Below are 11,771 nucleotides of genomic sequence, written 5' to 3'. Positions count from 1 at the left end.
CAACATTAATACGTAAGTTTTTTACTTTTTTTTTTTATAAAAAATTATAATTTGAAAGTTTTGGAGCAAAATATGAGCCTTAAATAATTTTGTTGGAAACACTTGAAAATATTAGTTGAACTAAAAGTCTATAAAGCTCTCGGTCGTTTATAAGTTTTACATAGTAAATTTTATAAAGATAAAGTTTAATTACAACATTGGTTGAAACTTAAAGTTATAATCTTACTCAATATCATGAACATTACTACGTATTTCAAAAATCTAACCATTGGATTGCAAGTTCTTTACACTCTTAATACACATGTCAAATTTTGTGTTAATTAGATATTATTTACTATATGATCTATCAGATTATATTTTATATATAATTCTAAACTACAAAAACTTGCCATTTAAACAAGTTATAAATAACATAACTATTAATCTTTAATTTTTTTAGAAAATTTTCAAACATGGAAAATATAAGAAGAAAATGTAATCTAATAATGAATTTGTAAAAATTCATCTTCGATAAAAAGATATTGAGTAAGGTTGTAGTTTTAAGTTATAACTAATTTTGTAACTAAACTTTGTCCATTTTATAATACATTTAACATTTTTCATAAATGATTGTTTAACTTTTTATAATAGGTAACACATTTTCCATAAATAAATGTTTAACTTTTTATAATAGGTAACATGCCAATTTGTTATAGGATCCTCTTAACGGGTGTCTTTAAAACATTTATTAATGAACTATTTTAAGAAATTTTTAATATCATTTTTAATATCATTTTTATGATAACTATAAAATGTTGTTTAAAAAGTTAGGTTTTAAAAAAAAAAATTATAAATTATATAAAATATCTAACATTATTTAAAAAAGAGTAAGGAGTAAATAGTATTTATTATTTTTGCCTATTCAAAAATATGAGCAAAAGACAGAAATAACATCCACCTCCAGCCCAGATTCCCATTAATGAGTATGAAACACACATACATGGTATGTATTCTTGATACATGTGCTCTCTCTCTCAAACCGTGGATTGCATCAACAATCTGAAGATCAACCTCAGATTCAACATCACAATCCAATCTAGTGGCTTCCAAGAGACAACCTCAGAGCTCTTACCATGAAGCCCCCCACAAGTCAAACACATCCCACTCCACTCTCTTCCCCCCATATATATATATAAAGTGATTTTTTTTTTTTTTTTTTTTCATTTGATTCATTAAAATATATGCACGCAGGTTTACTTTACTTTACCACATTTTTTATGTAGTATTTTAATATGCAAACTTGGCTCTCATGGGTTTCTATGTCAACAACCACTGTTGATGTGTTACATGGTACATACAACGCAACGCAAGCTGCCAATTTCTGCAGAAGAAAAGAAAGAAAGATGTTCTTCAAAGTTTGCACCTTCAACATTGCTTGCTGGTCAGTGAGTTTTTTTCACTTCTTTTATTACTCCTCTCTCTTTGCTTCAATATGTTTATATGTATATTTTTATGCATGTGTTACTTTTTTGAGTGCTTGTATGAGTGAAAGTATGCTTTTTGCTTTCTGGTTTTGCTTTTTCTCTAGTATTCTTTTTCTGGGGTCTCTCATGAACAGCTTGTTAACCATCGGCTATGTGATTTTTTTTTTACCTTCCTTTTGGTTTTTTTTTGGAGATACCCAGTTTGAGATTAAGGCTTATCTTTTGGATAAAAGTTGTAGAAAATTTTTTTAAACACTGGTGTGCAAAAAAGATTGTATATTTTCATTAAATACAGAATAAAAAATGAAGAGCAGAAGGGATGGCACTTGGTTTGTGATTGGTCAGTTTTGTTGCTGAGAAATCTTAGGAAAATGTAAGATATGTGAGACATATGTTTTGCTATTGGCTTTGATTTGAACTGCAAAATGCTGGGTGAATGTGAGTTTTATAAACTACAAAGTAGAAGATTTAAGGTTTTAGATTGATTCTTTTTCAGATTCTTTAGTCAGTTTTCTCAATTACCAAACAAGTTGGGGCGCATTATTATGTCTTTTCAGGTTTCTTTGCTTAATTTACGTTTTTATTTTATTTTATTTCTTCAATTAGATAGTGCATAAAGTTGCCATTTTTGGGCTTAAAGCATACTTTCTCTTTATTTTCAGTGGAAGACATCATGATTATGGAACTTTTAAGGTGTTTTATTCCTGTTGTTAGTGTGGGAGGATGTTTAGTAAATTCATTTACTGTTTTAAGATTTCACCTTTGAGGAACCCTTAGTGCTTTTACTGTCACCTTTGATGGATCCTCGTATCTCTAGTGTGTACTTACTATTAGGTATTGCAATCCCAATCTGCCCATCGTGTCAGATGCCAAATTGGATTTTGTTTAATTTTCATTTCTGACAAGAACCAAAATGTATGGTGTTTTTATCCACTTTTCCTTTTTCTACTTTAAGGCACTGGCAGTAGTTTTAAATGAAGATATATGCGAAAGTTGTGTGAAATGAATTGCAGTGTTGAAACTTCTGCATGCCGTGAAACTTGAGATATGTTACATTTGTGTTAAATTATTTGGAATACATCCTAAAAAGGTAAATTGAGAATCATTGTTGTAGTGGGATAAATGCATGTGGTAGCTGTTCAACTTTTACTAAATCCCACGAATTTGGGTAATATACCCTGAAGTCTGAACTCAAAGATCATGTATGATTGGGAATCAACTTCTAGTAATTTGAGGTGAAATTTGTTAAAATGGTTTGCAGGTGCTATTGGTAGCTTCTTTTTTACACTGACTCTTCTGATGTTTCCTTTGCCCTTCATTTTATTTTTCTTAACCTTCTTTTCTTCTGTAATTGAAAAATAAGTTTTGTTTTTGTTCTTTCTTTGAAGAGCCTATATAATTCTCAGTTTTGTTTTCATTTTGAGTGCATCGGCTGATGCCTGGAGTTAATGCTTTGTTCCTATAATTCCACTTATTCTGATGAGTCTATTTTATAATTTTGTAGTCGTTATTCAAGCTTCAATATTCCGTCTAGAATTATTCTTATTTAAGCCGTTCTTTATGTATGTATCGAGCAAGAGAATCAAAATTTTCTTTGCTGCCATTGTGCACCTCTCATTTTTTCTGTTTTTATCTTTTCTTCCTGACTTTCACCTTTAGAGTTTAGATTCTTATATCATCATACCTAACTTTGGTTTCTTTCACTTTTCATCATATTTTTTTAGGTAAACTAAAATATGGACCGGACTAGACATAATATGAGGCTTCGTTGCTCTGGTTCAACGCCATCAGAGGAATCAGCTCTGGATCTTGAAAGAAACGGTTGCAGTCATTCTAATATGCCTTCATTAAGTCCACCAACACTCCAACCCTTTGCATCAGCTGGACAGCACTGTGAGAGCAGTGCTGCTTACTTCTCATGGCCTACTTCAAGCCGATTAAATGATTTTGCTGAAGAGAGGGCAAACTATTTTGCTAATCTGCAGAAAGGGGTGCTACCTGAAACTCTTGGTCGGTTGCCCAAAGGGCAGCAGGCGACAACATTGCTTGAACTCATGACTATAAGGGCATTTCATAGCAAGATCTTGCGTTGTTACAGTCTTGGCACAGCAATTGGATTTCGTATTCGACGGGGTGTGTTAACCGACATACCAGCTATTCTTGTTTTTGTTTCCAGGAAAGTTCACAAGCAATGGCTCAGCCCCATCCAGTGTCTCCCTACTGCCCTAGAGGTCAGGAAATGATGTTCATTTCACATTACTGATCAAATCCTCCTTTTATTTAGTTATTATTTTTCTTAAAACTGCTTTTGTTTCCTTTTTTTTTTGGTGGGGTGAGTGGTTGATAATCTGTATGCCTGCTTGCCCTGAGTTTACTTTTAAACTAGCAGTTATTAAGGCATTTGAATCTTTAAATCAGGGACCTGGTGGCGTATGGTGTGATGTGGATGTTGTAGAATTCTCCTATTTTGGTGCACCTGAGCCTGCTCCAAAAGAACAATTGTACACTGAGATTGTAGATGACTTGCGTGGTGGTGATCCGTGTATTGGTTCAGGTTCCCAGGTATTCTTACTTTCCCAAGCAAGCATACATTTTTCCATGTAGTATCTAGACAGAAACTAATAGTCCTATCTTTGTATACAAGTTGCCCAATCAGTTTTTTTTGGGCTAATTACCACATAAAGTGTGGTTACTTGGTAGTGTCCACCTCTATCAAGGTTTTTTGTTCTGTATTCTTTGAAGTAAAAAAATTACTTTCTGAGCGATATTGGCAATCTAGCAAGGCAAAATCAGTAGCCTGCTGGGCTTGTGCAGAGTCATGAGCTTGTGAGTAGTAAGTCTTAATTCAAAACACACTTACGTTTAGGTGCTTGGATCTCTATGGTTTTGCTTGGCTTATTGGCCAAGACTGGATTTCTATGGTGCATTAACTTTGTTTGACATTCTTCATATATACTTTTGCACAACATCCAAATGTCTAATCTCTGTTGGTCTCTTCTGACATTAAATTTATGTACTCCTTGTTCTGATGAAAACCAGAAATAACTGCATGAAATTCTGTGCTTTCACTGCTATCAAGACATACAGCTAGCAGAACTTATATCTGCCCTGTCTGACTAACTGCATTTTGATATTTTATTTTACATTTTCCCCAATTTTCAGAAGTTAAAGGCTGTGCATGCACCTGGACAAGTTATACCCCTTTTGTTATATTATTTTTAAGCTATGCCAGCATTATTGGTAACAGCATAAAGTTCATGACCCATTCCATGAAACATAAAATCTTTTAGGTTTTTAGTGTCGACCCATTCCATGACTTTGTTTGTACTAAATTCAAAGTTTGTTGGTAAATTTTAATCATTATAAGCTTGGTTATATTCTGGTTTGAAAGACATGAAGGCTTGTTGATTGAAGCAGCTCACTAGATCGAGACTGCAGCTCACTCAACAAAAATGGAAGAGGGCGCTCAAGTGAGAATAGAATCCACTCTAGTGGGTTACTAATGTATAAATGCTGACCCTCACTAAAAGCCTGCTTGAGTGAGTCGAGGAAGTCAGATTATCAGATCTATTTTTAATCCTAGTTTCAGCCGTCACATAAATCCTACTTTGAGCACCTATATAAAGGACCTTATGCATGATTTTTTTTCACAGATTGAGTGGCTGAAAACTTAGAGCTTGTGAGAGAAAAATCTATGCCTTTCTTCCTTGAGCTTTAATGAGAAAACCATGTTAGTTTTTCATCCATACTTGTGATCCAAAGTGCTTGAGAGTTTGAAACCACAGAGTTTGCTCTTCTAGTGAGGTTCACTATAGAGAAATCTTCAAGGAGGTGCCTTGGAGTGCACCAAAGGTTTTGTTTCGTGAAGGGATTCATATGGAAGAAGTACAAAGGTTCTGAAGCTGCTGTGGTGGCATTAGTGAGTTGTCTACTGAGTCATAGAATCTAGTCACAAAGGTTTTGTGAATAGTCTGTAAACTCCTTATATAATGAATTGCCTTGTTGGGGTATGTTATCCTTGGAGTGGTTTTTCCTTTGGAGACGTTTTTCATTGGTTTTCTGCTTTGTCACCAAATCCTGTATTTTCTGCTATTTATTTCTTGCTTTATGATTTTGTATGTGGTGAACTGTGGTGAATAATATTGTGGATCACTTAATTGAGGTAATTCAATAATTAATTAATAATTCCGCTGTGTTTTTAACAAGGGTCAAAACTAGAATTTTCAAAATCAATTATGATGTTCACTACCTTAAGCATCATCTAGTTTCATATGAAGGAGTTTTAATTCTCACCTTTTTTCCCCTGTTTTTTTATTCAAATATTCCTTTGTTACTTTAAGGGAAATTTCAAGTAAGTGTTGAAAATTCATTTAAATGTTTGAATAGTCTTATTAATAAATCATTGAAGAAATAATCCTAGGAACATGAAACCAGTAGCTTTGTATAACTTTCATGTTCAAAAACTAAATATATCTAGTGTAACTTTGACAAAAATGTGAGACTGAAATGGAAACTTTTTATTCTCTCTTGTTCTCTATTTTTCTTGCCAATATTATGGTTGCTTATTTCAGCATAAAATTGGTTGAATAAATAAAATTTATTGGAATGTTTCTTCTAGCTGTTTTGAAATTTGCGTCCACACTAACTGGTTTTGTTTGTTTTTGGGTTAACCTCACCTTCAGCTCTTATAAATAATCCTACAAGCCAGCTAATGTGATCTGGAACAGAGCATATCAATTCCTTGTATTCTGAGTACATGCCTCATTGAACAAAATTTAATAGGTCCATGGGCCTTTAATCAAGAAAAACCTCCTAGGTAAAACTTTGGTTGAAGAGAATAAGTTCCCTAAAAACAAAGGGGAAAAGAAACATGTTTATGTTTTGGTCACTATCATACACATCGAGTGCTATTGTACAAGCCAGAGACAGTACAAGGGCAAGAGCATGGCTGGAAACAATGAAATCAAGGTTGTGAGAAAACATATTTAGAGCCCAAGTCTTAAAATGGAGAAGTGGCTATAGATAGAGCAGATGACCAAAAAGAATCTAAGAATCTTGAATAGAGCATATTTGATCTGTGACTTTAATTCAATAATATTTGTGGTTTCTAAGTAAAATGTGGTATAAAATATTTGCATTGCTGAGCACTTAATATAGTTTCACCAAGGAATCATGAAAAGCAAGGATTGCAAGAAATGCAGTTCTATAATGGGAGTCTCACAAGTGTCAAAGATTCCTGCATTTTGTGCTCCAGATTATCCTGTGATGGTGTTTTGTACTTGTATGTCTATATAGCCATTTCGGACATCATGGAATGTGGAACAGAAAATCAAAGAGATTAAGTTCATATATGTTGGAAGCGTCTATACATTAGCATCTATCAGCTTATAGATGTTACTCCATGTTTTGAATTCTATTTTTTTTTTTTTTTTTTTTTTCCAACTGGTTTGTGCTTAGCTATATCTCTAACGCTGCCTCTTATATTGTTGTATTTCATTCTATTGACAAGAAGAGCCATCTTAAGGGAAGCTTAAAATTTGATCTGAAAACAGTAGAGCATAAATCAAGCATTGTCACAAATTAAAAATAAATACTAAAGCTGATATACTACTAGTCTGGTACTTCAGTGGTAGTAATTTTTTTTTAATTACTTTCATTTTCTATATTATATATTCTCTTCAGGTGGCTCCTTAAATTATCTTGCCTTCCATTTAATATAATGCTGACAATGACACCATCTATTTTGCTTATGTTAGGTGGCTAGCCAGGAAACATATGGAACCTTGGGTGCTATTGTGAGGAGCCAAACAGGCAATCGACAAGTTGGTTTCCTTACAAATCGTCATGTTGCAGTTGACTTGGATTACCCAAATCAGAAGATGTTTCATCCTCTGCCTCCAACACTTGGACCTGGGGTATATCTTGGTGCAGTGGAGAGAGCTACATCATTCATCACTGATGAGCTTTGGTATGGTATCTTTGCTGGAATAAACCCAGGTAATGAGGATCCAGTACTAATCTGATTAATGTAATTTGTGTAGCTACACAGTCCCAGACTCTATGGACCTACATAAATACCACCTTGATTTGGATTTTATATATGAGATTTTTTTTAATAGTCCACTAAACTAGGGTCAAGGTGTTCTCTAATTAGCCTGCATCATGGCATGCATGTCTATTTGTATCCATGTGAGAAAGGAGAAAATTATGGTGTAACCTAGTAAGAGTAAGATCCTGCCTAAATTTTTGTTGGGTTTCCACTATCCTGCTTCAACTTAAGCTAACCTGATGGTAATGTGCCATCTTGCCCAGCACTACATTCAGCAACCATTTTGCTTTCTTTTATTGGCATTATGCTTGTTCAATAAACTGAGCTTTGTATTAGATTTGTTCCCATTATTTAGTCATCTCATCTAAACTCCATTGATCGACACTTGAACCAACTTGGTAGTTGCTCCTCAAAACTGCTTGCCTAGCCTTGTTATTATAAACGTAGAGAGAGAAACTTAAAGCCTTAGTAGCATCAACTTGAGTCAGTATTATCTCATTTTCTGTTCCATATAATTTGTGACTCATCCCTTAAAAACATTTTTCTCCTCTATGTTGGATTCTTTTTCCTCCTTAGATACATCTCTTAGAGTCCTTAATTTTTCTTTTATTCCTTTTGGTTGCAGCTCTTAAATATTTCTCTCTCTTTTTTTTTTTTAAAGAAATTTTCTCCCTTTGTTGTTACATTATCTTACTACAGATATCTCATTAATTTAATAACCTTATTGTATCCTGATGCCTACAAATATTCACATTGCTATTTGGTACCTCTGCAGAGACATTCGTAAGAGCAGATGGGTCATTCATTCCTTTTGCTGATGATTTTGATATGTCCACCGTTACTACATCAGTGAAAGGTGTAGGAGAAATTGGTGACGTCAAAATTATAGACTTGCAGTCTCCAATCAGTAGCCTTATTGGGCAGCAGGTGATGAAGGTTGGAAGAAGTTCTGGCTTGACGGCAGGAACTGTATTGGCCTATGCTCTCGAGTACAATGATGAGAAAGGTATATGCTTCTTAACCGACTTTCTTGTTGTGGGTGAGAACCAACAGACATTTGACCTTGAAGGAGATAGTGGAAGTCTCATCATGTTCAAGAGTGAGAAGCCACGGCCAATCGGAATCATATGGGGTGGAACTGCTAACCGGGGCCGACTTAAACTAAAAGTAGGCCAACCTCCTGAAAATTGGACAAGTGGGGTCGATCTTGGGCGCCTTCTCAATCTCCTTGAACTTGATCTAATCATATCTGATGAAGGACTTAAAGGTTTGTGCCCTGACAGATGCCTATTTTGTTGGTACCAGCATGTTTATTTTGTATCTGATCTGTCTGACTGGATTTATAATTATTGGACATAATTATTCTAATTTTCATCATTCTTGCCCCTACCATCAAAAGCTGCTAGTGAACTTTTTTGCAAATCAGGAAAACCAAGATATGCTTTCATTAGTGAGGATTTCATTATTTAAAGTTAACAGAGTTGTTTTAGGGGGGGGTCAATGTGATTGTGTTTTGGTATTTTAGAAAAATTGGAAGGAAAGCTTCATCTAAGAATATAAGGGGTACTTCATTTGGCTCATAAAGAAACAAATCCAGTGTAGTAGCAGAAACATTATTGAAGGATTCATCAATAAAAAATAAATAAAAACATAATTGTAGGATATACATGAAACCATTAGGAGTGCAGCCTAGTAGTTGGAGGCTTGAGATGAGCTGTAAACCCAAACATCCTTGGTTCGACTCCTATTAGGAGTTCTCTTGAATTACCTGATACACGATTTTGGCAGATGGGATCATGTATTTGTGGTTTACTCCCCACGGGGTGAGTCCAAAGGGCAATGCCTTGATGTGTTTCCACATCATCTGAAAAAGGGAGATATATGAATATCCTCCTAATCCTAGCTACAAAAAAAAAAACACACGTGCACATGCACACACACAAAGGGATGTACATAATTTAAGGATAAATGAAAAACCAGATATATTTCAGGCATAAATAGAATATTGAACTGGTTTATAAATTTTTGTAAGAATATAGACAAATGCCTCCTTTATATTGCCCTATAATGATTCCATGGGTGTGCTTTTGTTATTTAAAGTGGCAGTGCAAGAACAAAGAGCTATGTCAGCGACAGCAATCGGGTCTACTGTTGGAGACTCCTCAACTCTGGATGGAATGCTGCCAAAGGACAAACCTGAGGACAAATTTGAACCACTGGGTCTTCAGATTCAGCACCTCCCTCTAGAAGTCGAACGCAGCAGCCCAACAATGAACCCATCACTATTGGAAACAGAGTTTCATCTGGAAGATGGGATCAAGGTGGCTCCTAGTGTTGAACATCAATTCATTCCAAGCTTCACCAGACAGTCCCCACTACACCAAAATATTATACAGGTTAAGGCCATCTCGGAGAATCTCTCTTCATTGAGGAATGGCTGTGACGAAGATATTTGTGTTTCATTACATTTGGGTGACAATGAAGCCAAGAGAAGGCGTTCAGATGCTTCAACTAGTTCAGAAGAACCTAAGTGAATCAAATTTTGCACGCGGATTGTATAATGTTGAAACTTTCTAACCGTTGATCATACTTATGTTTTTATAAGTAAAAATTTCAGCTCAAACAACAGAAATCTGGAAGTGAGCTTCCAAATTAACCGTTGTAATGATGTTCTTGAAAGATTTGTGATTCCAGATTCCCTTTGTTGAGCTCTTAAAGAAGAAGATTGGCCATATCTTTCCTCTCATTAAATAACGGCAAATCCCCACCTCTTTCTTTAACACGTCTTCTAAAAACCTTGTCCTGTTTATAACAGGTCCCATGAAAAGTGTAGTTTTACAAGTAAGACAGTGAACTTGGCTAAGAAATTTTTTTTTTTTTTGGAGAGAAATAAATAAACTTTTACTGTGAATATCAATTAGAACTTTCATTCCTGGAATATATTAAACCATATTTTAATATTTTTATTCTTATTGTTGCAATAACTTCTGCTGTTGTCAGTTGTTCAAAACCTTTTGGTTTTTTTTAATAACAAAATTTTCCCCTTATTTTAGTTGTCCCCTTCACATTTCTTTGAGAGGGTCCTTCCTTGCATTCAAAGATGAAGCTTCAGCTATTAATATATTTTCTTTCTACTTATCAAAGATTAATTGATATTACTTACTGTTAAGTTGTGAATATTTGTGTTGTTTTAGTTGGCTTGATTCCGTGTCAATTTTCTTTTTCTTTTTTTGATAGGTTATTCCGTGTCAATTTTTTGTAATTTGTTTGTAATTTCAGCCTAAGGCTATGTTTGGATGGGTGGATTTTAGAGAGGATGGAAAAAAAAGAGTGGAAAATAGGAGAGAAAATGGGTGGGAATGGTGTTTGGATGAGAGGGGGAGGGGGAGAGAAAAGTGGTGGGGCTCAGCTATTTTCTCTCTGGGCCCACCACAATTCAATCTCTCCAAAATGAAGAGAAAATGGGGGGAGAAAATGAGGAAGAGTCTATTGGACAAAATTGCCCTTCTCTTTCCCATGCCAACTTTTTGTCTTTCCGGCGTTTTTTTTTTTTTTTTTTTTTTTTTGGCCTGGATAAAATCTCTACAGGTTTGCACAGTACGTTCACGTTGGTTTTGGTTTTGTTTTGTTTTTATTTTTTTTTTTTTTGTGGATAAAATTTTGCACAGTAGACGTTGGTTCTTTTGTTTGTTTTTATCTGTTTTTTTTTTTTTTTAAATATCCTTTTAGCATTTGCTTATTTTATAAATAAATAAAAAAATTAAAGTGTCCATACAATTTTTTTTTTAATAATAAATGTGTTACTTTTTGTTTATATATTTAGTAAGGATATAATGGTAAATTTATATCAATTTCATTTTTCATCATCTCATTTTTTATCTCAACTAAACAAAAAAGTTTTCTATCCCTCCACTTTTCCACCCTTCCAACCAAACACAAATGAGAGAAAACTAAATCTTTTCTATCCTTCCACTTTTCTAGAGTTGGTGAAGAATTGTACAAGGATTGTGATTATGTATTTTTAAATCAACAATTGATAACTGTTAGTAATTATTGACATGCCCGTTAATTAATTTGGTTTCCAAATAAATTAATCATGACAGATTAGAAGAAAAAGTACTGAAAAAAAAGGTGCTAGAGGTTGAAAAACTATATAGAGGGAGAGAGAGGAGAGAAATCTGGTGTCACATAAGAGAGAGGGAAAGAAATCTGTTCGATTTAAAAATAATAATAATAATAATAATTTAGCTAAGTTACAT

General features: G+C 34.1%; 1 protein-coding gene across 3 annotated transcripts; it reads left to right on the top strand.

The window, feature by feature from the left end:
* Nucleotides 1–1,217: 1,217 nt before the first annotated feature.
* LOC115986854 (protein NARROW LEAF 1-like) lies at nt 1,218–10,273 on the top strand. 3 transcript variants are annotated; one of them, XM_031110201.1, is made up of 6 exons: nt 1,218–1,420; nt 3,188–3,694; nt 3,882–4,025; nt 7,220–7,460; nt 8,288–8,779; nt 9,613–10,273. In XM_031110201.1, exons 2-6 carry the CDS (start codon nt 3,200–3,202, stop codon nt 10,044–10,046), a joined length of 1,806 nt encoding a protein of 601 aa, XP_030966061.1. In that variant the 5' UTR covers nt 1,218–1,420; nt 3,188–3,199; the 3' UTR covers nt 10,047–10,273. The 3 variants fall into 3 exon arrangements, with proteins under 3 accessions (XP_030966061.1, XP_030966062.1, XP_030966064.1); XM_031110202.1 differs by having other exon boundaries at nt 1,218–1,424; XM_031110204.1 differs by lacking the exon at nt 1,218–1,420 and adding an exon at nt 1,504–1,836.
* Nucleotides 10,274–11,771: the final 1,498 nt, after the last annotated feature.

This window comes from Quercus lobata, chromosome 4 (assembly GCF_001633185.2).
Source record: "Quercus lobata isolate SW786 chromosome 4, ValleyOak3.0 Primary Assembly, whole genome shotgun sequence".
NCBI classification, from domain to species: Eukaryota; Viridiplantae; Streptophyta; class Magnoliopsida; order Fagales; family Fagaceae; genus Quercus; species Quercus lobata.
This window is presented reverse-complemented; position numbering and strand designations above follow the sequence as displayed.

What these genes read in the sequence shown, in the direction of transcription:
- LOC115986854 (XM_031110201.1), top strand. Translation starts at nt 3,200, where the DNA reads ATGGACCGGACTAGACATAATATGAGGCTTCGTTGCTCTGGTTCAACG. An exon ending in GTATTGGTTCAGGTTCCCAG is followed by an intron (nt 4,026 to 7,219) that starts GTATTCTTACTT and finishes TGCTTATGTTAG; the next exon opens with GTGGCTAGCCAGGAAACATA. An exon ending in ATCTGATGAAGGACTTAAAG is followed by an intron (nt 8,780 to 9,612) that starts GTTTGTGCCCTG and finishes TGTTATTTAAAG; the next exon opens with TGGCAGTGCAAGAACAAAGA.